Source organism: Typopeltis vanoorti, chromosome 9 (genome assembly GCF_054136105.1).
Source record: "Typopeltis vanoorti isolate ZY-2024b chromosome 9, IOZ_Tvanoo_1.0, whole genome shotgun sequence".
Classification (NCBI taxonomy): Eukaryota; Metazoa; Arthropoda; class Arachnida; order Uropygi; family Thelyphonidae; genus Typopeltis; species Typopeltis vanoorti.
The window spans coordinates 85,499,178-85,516,735 of NC_143557.1; the positions used below are offsets into that span (position 1 = coordinate 85,499,178).

At 35.5% G+C, this 17,558-nt stretch overlaps 1 protein-coding gene across 7 annotated transcripts in view; it reads right to left on the reverse strand.

The window, feature by feature from the left end:
* The window catches only part of LOC150103218 (solute carrier family 35 member H1), a 261,818-nt gene that overhangs the window by 107,176 nt on the left and 137,084 nt on the right, over window positions 1-17,558 (reverse strand). For all 7 annotated transcript variants that reach the window (XR_016548789.1, XR_016548790.1, XM_090397758.1 and 4 more), the window contains exon 6: window positions 47-215. Coding sequence is in view for 5 of the 7 variants with exons in the window: in XM_090397758.1 (XP_090253884.1) it covers window positions 47-215 (169 nt within the window). In the remaining 2 variants the exon portion in view is untranslated. The remainder of the gene's footprint in view (window positions 1-46; window positions 216-17,558) is intronic.

Below are 17,558 nucleotides of genomic sequence, written 5' to 3' on the forward strand. Positions count from 1 at the left end.
TTTACTTCTAAGAATTATTGTGAATGGCAATCAAAAACATATTCACCAATATCCTTGCGCTGCATGACTAGTTGTGCAAGTGTCCACCTAAGACCAGCCAGAAAAGATGCACTCAAAACCAGTAAGAAACCTTCTTTATTGAATTGTGTGGACTGATATGTAAACATAAATAAACCTGTAGAAATCAATATGACTACTGCAACTAAAGATAATTTCTGAAATGAAAAAAATATATATATACATAAGATAGCAAAATAATTATAATAAGTCACATGATTATGGCATTTTTAATTATCTCCAAATACCCTATGCTATATATCAATGAAAAATATTAAAAATAAAAAACATAAAATAAAATGGATTTTCAGTATTAATAATACTATACAATGCATTTCTACAGATTATCCATTAAGAATGGAAGACCTATAGAATAAGTCAAATACTTCAGCTATTTAGGTACAATTTTCGAAGATGGCAACTAATATTTGAAAATAGATAAAATAAACAAAGCTGGCATGGTGGGGAATCAACTGAAGAAATTTATATGGAATAACAGAGAAATTAGTCAAAACACTTCACTAGCAGTATACAAGACCATTTTCAAACCAATATTTGTGGGACGGAACTGAAAGCTGGGTTAGAAATAAAACAGTTGATCAAAGACCAGACTACAGACAGAGTTATCAGAAAAATTAGAATGAACAATTTTCATGGCATCGCACAGTTTTCATAGCAGAATCATACAAAAAATGAAGATATTAGAAAGAAATTTGATGTTAGAATTTAAGAATGTGTGAGAAGAGGTATTCTAAAGTGTATTGTCACTTAAACAGAACAGGAGAGGAAAGGCTTGCATAATAGGTGTTTGGTGCCAAGATGTTAATAAATTTAGTTTAATCCTTTATTCAAGTGTGTGCAAACAAAGTTTGCGCCTGAAAGTATCTTCAGGACTCGGGTAAAGTGGTACAACACCAGACGACTCCTTGCAAAGGTGGAGCAAGCTACGAACACTCCTATCTCAGTATCTCCCATAATGCAAAACACATCTCCTTGCGGATATGTATAATGTTATGCATTAAGGGAAGGGCCACTACCCAGACTAGTTTCGACCTTTATTGAGGTCTCTTCAGTGGGAGCCAAGCCCAAGTGGAGATACCAAGGCAGAAGCATTAGCAAGGTCATCTCCTCCTATAGGAGCTGCCAAACGGTGTGCCACCTTTTTATTAAATTACTCAGCATTTAGAGAAAGATGTTGAAAGTTTATTTTTCACCTGGTCAGACTATAATAAATTTAGTTTAATCCTTTATCCAAGTATGTGCAAACAAAGTTTGTGCCTGAAAGTATCTTCAAGACTGGGGTAAAGTGGTACAACACTGGACGACTCCTTGCAAAGGTGGAGCAAGCTACCAACACTCCTATCTCAGTATCTCCCATAATGCAAAACACATCTCCTTGCAGATATGTATAATGTTATGCATTAAGGGAAGGGCCACTACCCAGACTAGTTTCAACCTTTATTGAGGTCTCTTCAGTGGGAGCCAGGCCCAAGTGAAAATACCAAGGCAGAAGCATTAGCAAGGTGCCAAGATGGTCGGAAAAATTCAGAGGAGGGCCAAGACCTAGATGGACTAATGCAGTTAAAAGTGCCTTAGAAGACCAAAATATTTGATGTAACCATATTGGAGACTTGGAATTTTGAAATAAAGCTAGTAACAATGTAAACAAATCATGTAACACCATCATAATACCCTGCACATCTATTGAGGGTATATGTTAGGAATTTGATGACATCATACAGTGCATTAAAAGGATCTGATTCCCTCAGTTCTATGAGGAAAGGGAGGATTAGTTGTTTGAAACAATTGAATGGTATGGTAGGGTAGGAGTGTTCGATGCTGAAATTTTGAAGTTTTGATCATTTACAATTTTTACTGCTTATTTAAGCAGTAAAAATTGCAAATGATGTTTTGGACTTCTAAAAATCAATTTAAACAGAGGTTCTACAGATAATCAGTAAAACTATTGATAATGGACATTAGGATGATTGATTTATGGATTTTTCCATATGAGTAAAATGGACCACAATCGATTTTGGGATTTCTGGATGTGATATCAAAGCACTAGGTACGGATTCAATACTCAATTTAAATAACTGTTGAGACCAGAAATAAAGGATATCAGAACAATCAACAAATTTTGTATGTTGTGTTGGAGTCTGAGATGGCTGGATAATAGAGGATGTCTTAATGATTGCTGTATAAAAAAAATCAAATATCACAAAATATATTTTTTTAAATATAGATACCAGCATAACGATATACAGCTACAACTGTTTTTAGCACTTATTTGTTCTTATTAATAAAAAAATTCTTTATAGTGTAAAACAGAGTTAGCTTCATTCATGCCTGAGTTTCACAGTTCATCTCCACTCTTATAGAATGAAATATTTCCCTCAATTCAATTACTGATGTCAACCAATTCTCGCTATAACAATTTTAATAAAGGTTTAATGCCACTTTTCTTTATAATGTGATCCACATAGAGAATAATAGTGGAAACAGCATGCACTCTTTCCTTAAACCTAATTTTATACTGATAACCAACATAATGTATATGCTTCAATACTAACCACTAACCGACAACTCAAATACAGGGTGTTTCACTGGTAGTAGGCCCAAGTTATTGTTTATCAGACATAATATACAAACAAGATGGTTGTAACTACAGGAGTATTGACATGGATAGAGATGCGTTTAAATGCAACATGGCTCCGGCATGTCTCACCTGTGTGGTGCCACATTGCTGCCACCATAGGAACCATCACCGACTTCCAACATCAAGTTCCCCCCACACATCCTGATAAGCTCAGTTTGCAGCTAGTCTCGGTGCAGTAAACAAGTACGTGATTGAGCAGAAAGTGTTCTCAGTCAAATCATATTGAACTACGGGTTTCATTTAAGGTTATGCACTCAAATTTCAGAAAATGGTTTAATGTTGCAGCAGCATTTTGATGGTGAAAAAACTGGAGACAACAGGCATGCTGGTGAATGTCCATGGGGTTGCTGTCCCACAATGATAATGCAGGATATGTAACAGGTTGCTTAGCTCACCAAGCAAGTCCTTACGGCAACTGTCCCAAGAAATTGGCTTGTTACCTTCGACTTGCCACAGAGCAGCAAAAAAGGACAGCATTCACCCGTATCGAGCGTCCATAGTGCAGGGGCCCAATTTTGCAAAAAGGGTCTCATACTGCAACTGGTTTCAGACCTTCGTAGCTGAAAACAATAACATCCTGGAAATAACATTTTTCTCAGATGAAGCATGGTTCCACCTGTCTGGGTATGTCAATTCACAGAAAATCCACATGCGATTTGAACATCTGCTGCATGACCTCAAAATTGGAGTGTGGTGTGCCATGTCATGCACACACACATCATAGATCCCATATTCTTTGAAATGATGGTGGTGTACACATCTGTTCACAACATCATTTGAGCTGTGAAATTATCAACATCTTTGTTAATCAGTTGGACAACGAGTTAGAACGTGGCTACTTCTAAGATGGGGGTGACCTGTCACACGTTCAAAAACTCTGTCAGTTGTAACTAGCTTCTTTGAAGATCACATAATCTCCAAAGGAATGTGGATACCAAGGTCTACAGATCTCAGTCCCTCGGACTTCTTGTGAGGCACGATGAAGGGAAAGAGATCTATGACAATAAACCACGCACACTCCAGCAACTGAAAGCAAACATCACCACTGCAATTGACGACATCAGCAATGCTCAGTTAATTGAAACATTCGCAAACATGGAGTAGGGTTGCCAGGTATCTACAGGAAGGAAGCAGACACTTCCAGCATTTGTTGTGATGCAATACACTGGAAATCTTTCATGGTATGTACTAGCGCAATTACGTTTGCCTACCTTGTATATTATGTCCGTAATAAATGATAACTTGCGGCCTCCTACGAATAAACACCCTGTATATATTGCTTTGTAAATTAAGAAATTATAAGTAAAAAAAAAAAGTAGCATTTTGAACAGACTTCTCATTATTATATGTCTTATTATAGATCTACAAACTTTGAGGAAGGATCCTTGTTATAATCCATAATTTCTTATTTGTCTTAATCTTTGTTTTATTATTAAATAAAAATCTGATCTTGATTTTTACTCATACTCTAAACTCAGCTTATATCAGGCCTGAATTCAGCTTGTTTCTTCCCAACAATCTTGCATAAATCTTATCCTGAAGACACAATAAGAAAATTCCTCTGTAATTCATAAAATTAGTTTCATATTCATTTATGTGTGGGTATGGCACTACTGCAATCATCTGAAATTGACCTAATGAACAGGACTTTTTCTAGTCAAATGTTATCTACTCCAATTATTCAGCTACCTTTTCACATCTGATTTTTCAGTTTTATATACCTCCAATAATGAAACTTAATCATAAATGCATTCCTCCTGTATATTTTCTTACTGTTCTTTTAATTATTTTCAGTTTTTGTGTTGCCATTATCACCTGGTTCCTTTTATGGATTCCCTTTTTCATTTCTAAGCTGTTTTATGACCTCAACACATTTGGAATCTTCATTATATCCATCTTTCATATATTTATAAACCTTAACTTTTCATTATCTGCTTATATTATTCTCTGTATTCTTTAAGAGTACATGATAACTTACTTGCCAGGGACTTGTGCTACAATTTCTCCTTGTCCAGGACTGCCTCTAACTTCGAGTCTACTATGAAATTACTTCCGGCTGATTCTATCAATGTCTTCTTTCAGATCTTTGGTTCCAGGTTTCAAACTGTTGTTTTTTAGTCCAATAATATTTGTATATTTAGGTCTAATATTTCATTTCTGAAACTTCATCAATGTTAATTCTCTTTAATATATACATTATCAGGGGAATATATTCAGGATATGCTAGGTGTGCAAATGCACAGCCACAGAATAGCAATATCACCAATATCATATTTTTGCATTTATTCCTCTTAAAGAATCCCCTAATAACTTACTTGCCAGGGACTTGTGCTACAATTTCTCCTTGTCCAGGACTGCCTCTAACTTCGAGTCTACTATGAAATTACTTCCGGCTGATTCTATCAATGTCTTCTTTCAGATCTTTGGTTCCAGGTTTCAAACTGTTGTTTTTTAGTCCAATAATATTTGTATATTTAGGTCTAATATTTCATTTCTGAAACTTCATCAATGTTAATTCTCTTTAATATATACATTATCAGGGGAATATATTCAGGATATGCTAGGTGTGCTTTATAGAATCATATTTTTGCATTTATTCCTCTTAAAGAATCCCCTAATTGTGTCCTTTTTGTGTGATTCCTAAAATTAAACAATATACTAATGCTTCATGAAGAAGACACTTTCCAACGAGTAAACATTGCATCACATTCATGTTAATAGCCCAGGTGTGCAGTCACAAATACGGACACCTTTGAGGCTTTGAACAGATATAGATGGCACAGCGAGTCAAATTCTGTGTTCCAGTGGTTTTAAACCATCCAGAAGGCAAGGCAGGATGTACACTGAGACAACAGCACCCAGAAATCAGTGGCTGTGATTGACTATTGTGTCAACCAATTCAACTGAATATTGTCAATTGCCATGAGTTGCTGCTTTTGTTTTATGAGTTTCATCTGTTTTGTGTGCATGAAGTGTGATGAACTGATGTGTTTAGGCCACTGTTATAGACAAGGTTTAAATATATAATTTTCTATAAATAATGTACAAACTTTTTGGGAAAAATGGGAAAAAGTGTTGATCTACTGAATGTCCCATTTTCTGCCAGAGGTTTTGTGGATTGTATGATTGTAGTCGGAGGTAAGCCTCGTCCTCCTTTCTTCTTCTTCCAACTTTTACTATTATATTTACATCTTTGAATAAGTCAAATACACCAACCAAATATAGCATTCTCTTTCATTATTGTTTTTTAATATATCTTAAAACAAATTGTTCTCCACTCTATGCAGATTAAAGTATCAATTAATTGTAACCAAATGTATTCAAAGTTATCCCAAGTTTATTGCATCAAACCAATTAAGATGAGCACTGATGCACTATTAAAACTTTCATACACTGATAAAAATGCAATCATACTGTCAAATTAGTGTGAATTTTGTAGCATGGATTGCATAAGTCACATGACAGCACACCCAACCTAAATGGGCACATGACACCACTGATGCGTGCGAGTTCTGCTTAAAAAACTAAATGGTGATTACTTCTTATTTCATTGCTGTACACTCTAGTATTCTGAACCAGACTGGAGATATCACTATCAACAACAACATATTTCTTGCATCCGACCTCTTAATGGGAATTTATGCACATGTTGGAATGTGATGTTCGCCATATTCCAGAAATCCAGAATGTATTTACCACTCATAACTTTGTCCTTTTCTTCCAATATTTCTATACACCTAGGATTAATTTCTTATTGCTGTTTAAATCCCCAATAAGAACTACCTTTTTTCCTTTATGTTTGCTACCATCTTCTTTAATGACTGAAAAAATCTCTATTTCTATTTCTCTATTCATTTTGAAATGTGCCCACATCACCATTTGAAATTACCTGTCATTCAAGAAATTTATCTGTGTTTAGTACTGAATGCTAGCCCTTTTCCACCCATCAATTAATGCCTGAATACATCACTTTATAATTTCTTATAAGATATAATCTTATACAGAAATATCTTGCCTGTTTTAATCTTTTGTCTTGGTAAGGTCAATTATGTTGATACTCCTAGCTGTTATGACAAATTATCAACATAATTTGACATTTGATTATGTTGGATCATCATTTTGTGTGTGTGCGCACGCATGCATGGATGATTTAAGCCAATACTGGGTGACTAAGTCCATCTATCCTCATTTATTTAATATTCAGTTGGATATCTAGTAACATTGTTGGATTCTGAATGAAGAGAAATTAAAATTATTAATACTCCCTTCAGAATCCAACACAATCCACCATATCAAAGGCTACATTTGTAGATATTATTTAATGTAAATCTCTTGTTATAAACTATTATTCATATAATTACCTTTGAGTTTTTTTATTTAATTATTTAATCTAAGATATATATAAATATTGGAAAGAACTCTGTATAAAAATAATGTTCAGATTATTTTATTTATTCCTATATTAATAGTAGAAGAATTTGTGTTCATCTTATTTAATTGTATTATTTGAATTGAAAAATATCTTTTTATTTTATTTCTGTATGTAAAGGTAAAATGTTATGTAATGCTTATGCACTGCTCTAATTGTTGTCATGGAGACGGAGTTAAAAGTAGAAAGCACGAGCATAGTAGTGCGTGAGTTATGGACATGAGATGGAATTGATATAAGCTAGACGGTGAGAACAAGTTTTGGCGGGAAAAAGGAGTGAGGGTATATAAAAGGAAAGCGAGAGTAAGCAGGGAGAGTCGAGCAGTTAGGAGTCAGCAGAGCAGTCAGCACTAGAACTGGGGAACTAGGAACTGAGTGCAGTTGGTACACTCACCACAGTATAATAAACATGAGGAAATTCTTTATTAGCAGCACGGAGTTAAGTAAGAGGCTGTAGTAATAAGAATTAAGTGCCGTAATTAGATTACGAAGGATTGAGATATAAATTAACTACTCAGAAAATATATGGAATTCTGAAGTTAATGTTGAATTCCAGAACTTCCAAGGAAGATTAGTGGAAAGCTGATTCTATTGCAAAGTAGTATATGAGGAATAAGTGAATTTTCTAGTGTAAGTGTGTCTGCATTTGTGATGTGCTGAGATTAATGATTAAGTTGTTTTAAAGAAGATTACTTTTGAAATATGTAGCTCCAGTGTAATAGTTAACTAAAGTTTTAAGTGTGCCTCAATGAATAATATGTGCAAGGATTTATTCCGGTAAGAGCAGTTGTACTTTATAGCATTTTAGAGTGAAGTTATAAGAATTAACTCCTCCTGTTAAATCCTAACATTAACTGTGGTGTTTATGCTGAAATTAGCCAAAGCTAGAAGATTAATAGTCTTCCCCCCTGAAAGTGATAACTACCTCTTGACTGAACTATGTGATTTCTGACTAAGGGATAATTAGAGAATACAATTGTTAAAATATTTGCTGTGAATTTCAGTGATATTGAACTTTAGAACTATCTTGGTTTGTTAGGGAGAAATTAGATTTCAAAGATTCAATGTTTGATACCAAGAGTTGAGTGAATGTCATGAGTTGTTGAACAGAGTTAATTTTGTAATATCTTGTATCCAAAGTATGGATACAAGATATTGTTGTTAGCCTGATTCTTTTTCACTGCACCGTTCATAAAATTATCGGACCTAGCGGGAACCTTAAATGTTGATGTTAAACTCTGCCTATATATAAAAAATTAGACTGCTAAAGTTAATTAATATTTGATTCTACTATTTTGCATAGACTAATCTGAATATAGGGTGGCACAGTATAATAGAAATTTCCCTATATTTGGCTTAGTAATCAACATACAATTAATTAACCTTAATAAGAACAACGTTAAAATGAGATGGTGGATCAAAAGACTATTACTACTATGGAAGGACGATCCAACATGACATGCCATAAAGAAAGAAGAGCAGACAATAGATGAGAAGCCCAGTTAGGATCATCATTTTGTGTGCGTGCGCGTGCATGCATGGATGATTTAAGCCAATACTGGATGACTACGTCCATGTATCCTCATTTATTTAATATTCAGTTGGATATCTAGTAGCATGACATACCATGAAGAAAGAAGAGCAGACAATGGGTGAGAAGCCAAGTTGTTTCATTACAATCTTTACAGCTATGCTGCAGTGACTTTCTTAGTTATCTAGCTTTAATTCTTAAGTGACCCCTAAGGTGCTTCATAACTTTCTTAATTAATAAACTTAACTGAACGATACTCTTGACTATATAATCCATTGCCATTCTACTCACATATATTTTATACACACTAACTATTAGCAACTTTTATTTCTAAAGAAACCAGTAATTTCACATTTATGTTGCATAGTATGTCTACAGAAAACTTTAAAGCTTACCATCCATTCTGTATACACTCACCTTAAATTTAGCAGTATTAAATACACATCATAAGAATAAGAACAAAAATATTGGAATTTCAAATCAATATCTTCAGAGCACAAACTTAACATGGAACACAGGCACTCAAAATCGAGTGGAAACAATTTAATTGGAGTTGGTTTTAAAATGACTGTCTTCCAGAATTTTGATAAATTAATGGTAAAAAATTTTTGGAGACAATCGTTTTAAGGCCAACACTAACCTAACAGCTGTCGACTTCTTTTTTTATCCAACATCAGTGGGTGCCAAAATAAAATGTTAGTTATTTTATTATACCCACTACAATTTTGTATTCTCACTACTTGATTGTCAGTGCCTATGTATGTGTCATGCTGTTTGTGCTCTGAAGATGCTGGTCTGAAATCCAGAAAAATTAGTAGCTCAATTTCATTGCCTAGTGTGAGACCACTGCTGCGCTTATTGAAGGCTTAAAGTGGCTCTTGAAAGAGTTGTATATTTGGTTTCTGGAGTAGGGTTTCTGCGCTATGTAAAAAATAACCCTTTATTAATAAATGTGGATGCTATATAACCATCTTTTTTAATAAATATTTCTCTGTAGTAATAAAGCTACAAGGCCAATGCACTGTCTTTTAATGTGTGTGTTCTTTTGGCCAGTTTGCCTATTTTGCAGGAACATATCAAGAGGACCCCCCCCCCTGCCCCAACACACCTCTGTATGAAACTAGCTAATCTACATTCAAGTCTTTAGACAAGTTCTTCATAACCTAGATGGAATTTGAACCTATGTCAACAAAAAGGTAAAGTTTGAAAGTCTATTGTTAGGTAGTGACCAAGAAAGAGAATCATGATTACAAATGGGCAGGAAGAATGGCATGCAGTTATTAGATGAGTGGAGTAAATTCAACAGATAACATGACTTGAGTGGATTTGGAACAAGTTGTCTGGAGAAAGTTTTTCTTTCATTCTCTCACTGATCAAAAGTACCAAATCAAGGACACTAGGGCTATTAAGGCAGATGCAGGTGAGTTTGTTGAAGGCAGCCTTGAGGCAAATGAATGTGTGTGTGTGTGTGTGTGTGTGTGTGTGTGTGTGTGTGTGTGTGTGTGTGTGTGTGTGTGTGTGTGTGTGTGTGTGTGTGTGTGTGCATGAAAGATCAAATAATGCTGCTAAACGCAGTTTCTCAGGTCTCAAATTTGAATGAGGCAGTTAAAAGACACAAGGATATCTATCTAACTGCAGAGCCCAAGGGGATGCTGCATTCATATACACTAATACCAGAAGCATCAGGAACAAGGATGATGAGTTTTAGTATTGATTAGCTGGACTTTGCCAAAAACGAGGCATTAGTGAAAATTTTTCATTAAGGATATAGTTAAAGAGAACAGAATTATGGATATTGCAATATCAGGGAGGAGAGAGGTAACAGAATGGGTGAAAGGAGTATTGCTGACAACAAAAGGATTGCAACCAACAGATAAGTCAACCAGGTGTGAAAGGAGAGAGTGAATTTCAGGTTACATGTTGTGATAATCTCACACTGATTTCACCTGTGTGAAATTATCACACACATAGGTTTAATAAAAGCCAACAGGAAAACATATACAGTTGATTGTTACAAAGCAGGAAATTATGACCAACTGAGGAGTATACTGAGTTCAGCAGAATGGTATTGGTTGCTGGATGGGAAGAATATCGACAATGCATGAAAAGCATTTAAAAAATACTTGAATGATGCAATATAAATATGGTAGGAATCAATGGGTGTGTAATCTTATTAAGCAAGAGATTCATACGAAACAGAAGATGTGAAACAAATATTGTGTGCATAAGGATGATATCCATTATGAAAATTAGAAGCAGCAGGATAGAATAGAATAGTCACAACTGTTGTATAGAAAGCTAAGAATGAGTATGAAAAGAACCTGGCTCTGCAAGTGAAAGACAATCGACAAGAATTCCATCGATATGCTGCACGTAAAAGAAAGAATGAATATAAAAGAATAACTCTTGTAAATGCAGATGGGGCAAGGATAACAGATGCAGAAGAGGTTGTTCAACTAATGAGTGCCCATTTTACTAAAAGCTATGCAACATTGAGCTCACTGCTACTTCTTCACTGGATGAAGAAACTCAGGTGTATGAAGAGGCAGTATTAGAGCTGTTGCACAAACTGAATAAGAATTCAGCAATAGGGACTGATTGGATATTAGCATGGGTGCTAAAACAGTGTTCAGAAGAACTGGCTATTCCTTTTAATAGCCTATATAATTTGAGTCTCAGAACAGGGAAGATTCCATAGAAATGGAAAGAATGTATGGTAATCCCTTGCACAAGGGTGGTGCAAAGACTGATTTATCCAACTATTGATTGATTAGTATCTCAGGAGTGGTGGTGAAGATTTTGGAAAAATTAGTTAGGGCTCACATTCAAGAAATGGGTTGATAGTGAATCACTACTTTGCAATGAGCAACATGGGTTTACTAAGGGAAGGTCATGTTTTAGCAACTTGCTCACATTCTATAACAATGTTACCATTGAACTAGACAAGAGGAATGGATACATCATGATACTTTTGGATTTTGCTAAGGCTTTTGACAGAATACAGCATGGCAGATTGCTGCATAAATTAGAGAATATGGATTTGGGTTATAGAATATTAGTGTGGATAAGAGGATGGCTGACTGACAGATATCAAAAAGTGGTATATGGGTGATGTGAATCTGCAAGATTTAAGGTAACTAGTGGTGTACCACAAGGATCAGTCCTTGGTTCACTGTTATTCAATCTTACATTAATGGTATTGGGAAGGATTTGACAGGCAACATACTTGCTGATGATGCAAAGATAGGTAGGGCAATCAGAAATGCTGCTGATATGCAGTACATGCAGGTTTTAAAAGGCTGGAATTGTGGACATTCAAAACTGGATATCAGTTCAATGTCAGTAAATGCAAAGTCATGCACTTTGGAATGATTAAATATCCAATATCGTATTATACTGGTGGAATTATGCTAGAAGAAACTGATTAGGCTAGGGGATCTTGAAGTGTGGTAGTAGATAGCAAATTGAAGTTCAGGGGCCATGTAGCAAAGATTGCAAATACAACTGAAAAGATAATTGCAATACTGAAACGAACATTCACATGTAAAGATAAGGATGTCATTTTGCCTCTTTACAAGGCCTTGATAAGACCTCACGTGGACTATTGTGAACAGGTCTGGTCTCATGGTTTCCGTTGCGATTCTGATACATTGGAGAGAGTGCAAAGGAGAGTGATTAAAAACAATATCTGGATTGTGGAATACTAATTATGAAGACAGATTGAGAATGCATAGGTTGCAGACACTAGCAGACAGGAGAAAGAGAGGGTGATATGATTGAGACTTACAAACTTCTGAAAGGGTTATACAGGATTTCAGTTGATGGAATTTTTCATTTTATGGCAGGTGGGGAAAGGACAAGAGGGCATCCTTGGAAGCTTAGAATGAAGGCCACTAAGAAGGGAATGAGGGCAATATTTTTCTCTCATAGTGTAGTGAATGATTGGAATGGACTGCCATTGGATGCTGTGTGTACAAGCAGTGTGAATGAATTCAAGAATAAGTATGTGGCCTCCCTCGATGAGTCCCTGACTTCCTGGAGGTCTCTCATAATAATTGCTACTGTAGCAGCAGATGTAAATGACATGAATCAGCAATTATGGGTGACAGAGATTGGAAGGAAGAAAGGGCACATGGAGATAAAAAAAATGAAATTTTTGCAGATACTGAGAAAGAATTCTCTAATGCAGCATGTAACAGAAGAGACCCAGGATTTGAGAATGTTGGATCTGATGAAAGCATCCGAGAATCTGTCCACAGTAACTACTTTGCCTCTGATTAGAGAGAGAGAGAGAGATCATGCAGTTGTGACCTAACAGATGGCTAAGCATGTGGAATTTATAAGGAGTATGTGAAAAAAAAAACAGAACTGACGATTAGATGGCATAAGAATCTGCAAGGGAAGAATGTTAGCAGCAACCTCTGAAGTAGTATTAGGTGGTTTACCCAGAAATGAGATGGAAATTAAACAGGTGAGTAATATTATTGAGCTGAAGTTGCAAGAAAAAAAGAAAATGAGTAGAAAGTTCAATAATCAAGCAGGCCAGAGAAAATCCTAAAGAGTTCTTTTGCTATGTAATATGTAAAAGGAAGAATAACCATGGAAGGATGACTTTAATATATACAGATATGGTAGGGGCAGAATGAGTGACAGATGCGAGAATAAAGTTACATGAATTGGAGGACTTTCGAAATATCAAGAAATCTCAATGTGATGGGGATTTCTTGGGGATTGGGAATTGAATGGGATATTAGCCTATGTATACAGAAAGTGCAACAGAAATAGAGTACTCCAAATTAAAGTGTTTAAGTCTTGGTGCTAGCAAGGTTTCTAGGGAGTGGAAACAGGGTAATATAGGTTCTATCACATAAAGAAGACACCAAGACAAAGATAGCAAATTATGGATCCATCGGCATCTGATCAGTGGTGGTTAAGGTATTGACAAAGTTGGTTAAGAAAATAATTTAGGATTGAGTGGACTGGGATATTATAATCAATCAGGGTAAACACACCTTATGAAGGGGTAGGTATTGTTTTATTATCATACTCACTTTCTACAATAGTGACATTTGAGTTGGATAGGAGGAAATAGCTATATTATGATACTGTAACACTTTGTAAATGTGCATTTGACATGATACTATAGAATCCTATTATATAAAACTGAAGCAAATGGGGATGGACATCATACCAGGACATAGGTAAGAGTGTGGCTGATGGACAGGCATCAGACAGTAGTATGCAGTTATGTTAAATCAAAGAGAAGGAAGTGATTTGAGGGGGAGGAAATCCAGTTATTTACAAATGATACAAAACTATGAAGGATAGCAAAAAACGAAGTGAGTAGAGATCCTGCAGGATGATTTAAATAGGCTGGTAGTTTGGGACAAGGATAATGGTTGCCAATTCATGACAAAGTGCAAGGTTATGCACTTTGGAAAGAAAACATGACAAGTTGTGTATTATACACAGATGGAAATGAAATGCAAGGAACTGAAACGACAAGGGATTTGGAACTGATGGAGGACAGAGTTGATGTTTAAAGGACATACCGGCAAAAGTGAGTTAGTTCAAATGAATCATTTGGATAAATAGAGACGAATGTCTATAAAAGAGGAATAACCATTCTTCTTTATAAGACTTTGATATGACCATATCTGGATGGCTGAGCATAGATTTTATCTAGTTTTCTTAGGGATGAAGAGGCGGTGGAGGATCCAGAGGCAAATGGTCAAAATGGTGATTAGTCTGTAGGGTACACAGCTTAGGTTAACAGGCAGCAATGAGGAGAGATAATAGAATATCAGTTACTAAAGGAGTTTTATAGGATTGATGCACAAGAAATTTTTCAATATATGATAGGAAAGAAAGGATTGGGGGTAGGTCATCCCCAGAAATTGTGTAAGAATGTGATTAGCAAAATGTAAAGACTAGATCTTTTGACTGAAGAGTGGAAAATGAGTGAAATGCATTACAAGATGCAGCCGTGAATGAGTTCAAGTAGTATGACAGTCACAGTGTGAATAACTATTAGTATAGGCCTCCTGCAATGGGTTTTACATTCCATGGAAATGCCCATGTATAATAATAATTGTAGCAGTAACGAGGATGCAAATTATTTTTAGCACACTACCAGATAAAATGGAATTTTAAAGATGAAACTCTTGTAACAGTACAAAAATAGCTAAAGAAAGGCTAATGGTGACACTGTAAAATGTCAAGGACATATGAATACTTACTGGTGATAGGAAGGTGGAAAATCATGTTGCATTATGGATAGTAATGTAAACAGCTGAGTGTGGAATATCAAGCTAACAAAAAAGTTTGAATTCAAAATTTTAAGATGGGGTGAGAGCTAATGAAAAGAATGGATTTTCCACAACACACCATCAAGGTTGATGGCCAACTTGTTATACAGGGAGCAAGAAGCCACGGAAAGAACAGGTGTTGGATTGACTGATTGGTTTCATGTTGGAAAGGGAGTTGGGCAAGGATGTTTACTTTCTCCTCACTTGTTTGGTATATATGCAGAGGACATCATGCATGAAGTACTGGATAAGCTCAAGACAGGAATTAGGATAGGAGGTAGATTGATCAGTAATTTGAGGTATGCTGATGATACAGTACTCCTTTGTAATGATAAGGAAGAACTAGAGCAAATTCTTGACAAAGTTAACAAGATCAGTAATAACAAAGGACTTCAACTCAACACTAGCACGACAAAGATAATGGTTCTCAAAGGAAATACAAACAAACAGGGAAGCACTTGAGAAACAAGTGTTTCTTAATGGAGAAAGAATTGAAAAAGTCAGCAAGTCTGAGTACCTGGGATCCATTTTTAATGTGAAGAATTGCTGTTCAGAAAACATCAGAAGAAGATCAGGAATGGCTAAAACAACAGTCAGAGACTTGTCTAAAATCTGGAAGGATGGATCTATCTCCAAGGGAACAAAGTTGAGAATTTTGGATGCAGTTGTTTTTCCAACAGCTACTTATGGATGTGAGACTTGGAACCTAAAGAAGTCAGATAAGAAACAGATATCTGCTTTTGAGATGTGGTGTCACAGAAGACTATTGAGGATATCATATACTGAAAGACGTACAAATGAATGGGTGTTAGAAAAGATCAGTAGAACTTTAAGGCCCCTTAAGGATATTGTCAGAAGAAAGTTAAAATATTTTGGACACACTGAAAGGATGGAAGGAGGACTTTTCAAAACAGTAATAGAAGGTAAAGTTCCTGGAAAAAGAGGAAGGGGTAGACTGTCAATGAGATGGATGGAAGATGTGTGTGTGTGTGTGTGTGTGTGTGTGTGTGTGTGTGTGTGTGTGTGTGTGTGTGTGTGGAGTCACTGATCTTCAGAGAGTTGAAGCATATAGAAAAGCATACAACAGAACTATGTGGCGAGGCCTGGTGTAGCACATCACCAAGCATCAGAGTGACCATACAGCATCTGTGAATGCCCAGTGAACATATGGATGGATGGGGAGGAAGAGTTAACGTCTCAGTCAGAAAATGAAACAAAAGATAATTTTATACTTGGATTTCTCATCCTTACATGACAATTAACATGTTGGAATTGTAACACTCCCAAAAAACTTACAACAACAGCATGCAACCATTCAAGGAATTATTAAAATGTTTAAGGTCTTTGATAAAATATATACGGAAATCAATTGATTAATGTGTCTCCAATTAGTGCATTTTTTTTTCTATACCCCAAATGTAATTATGCACCTTTAAAATTCGGTTGGTGCGCAGAATGTTACAGATTTTAAAAATTTTCTATCCCTGCATTTTTTATATGGCTAACTGTTTCACCAAGATGAAATAATTTAGTTACCGATTTAATATATTTTATAAAGTTATTTTTTTAATGGCATACAGTAGTGTACACTATGTATTTCCATGTATGCTATGATCCAAATTTATCACCAAAATTTATGTTGTCTGCTAATTGTATAACATTTTGGTGATTATATCTCATGCCTCCTTTGCAACTGTTTTCCTTACTTTTTTATTTTAAAGTATTTTCCATTTAATCATGAATAAAAAAATTAGTGAGCAAAAAAGTAGAAGTATGAAAAAGATTCTAAAAGTAATCTCATCAGAAGAAAAACTTGAAATAAAGAAAAATGAACAAGGCGAGTCCACCACAAAGATAGGACAAGAGTACAAAATGGGTGAATTAACAACAAGAGCAATTTTAAGCAAAGCTGCTGAATACAAAGAAAAAAGTATGGCTGCTTCAAGTTCATCATGCATGCAGACCACTCGAAATCAAAGTATTATAATAATTGAATTAGAGACTTCTTTTTCCATGGATCGAAATTTGTAACCAAAAACAGATCCCGCCTAAGCACTGATGGAAAAGAAGAATTCCATGCTACTGCTGGGTGGTTTGAGTGTTTCAAAAAGAGAAATAGCCTACATAATGTTTGGATCACAGGCGAAGCTGCAAGTGTAGATAAGAAGGTGGCCATAAATATCTAGATTTTGAAGAAAATTGTGGAAGAAGGGGGGCTATTGTGACCAACAAATATTTAATATCGATGAAACCGGCCTTTTTTGGAAGCAAATCCCTTCAAAGACTTTTCTGGCCAAATCAGAGAAATCTCAGCCTGGTTATTAAGTTGCAAGGATAGAATGACTCTTCTATTAGGTGGCAATGCTGAAGGTAATCTAAAGTTAACACCCATGGTAGTTTATAGTGGATAAAACCCCAAGGCCATAGCAATTTGAAAATATCTTTCATACAATCGAAGTTTTTAAGCAGCAATGCTTACAGGCTGACCATGATGAAAAGAGATGCAGTAAAATTTGCAGAAGAATAAAAAAGGCAATAGGGCCATACCATCAGTCGTATGAAAAAAAGAAACAG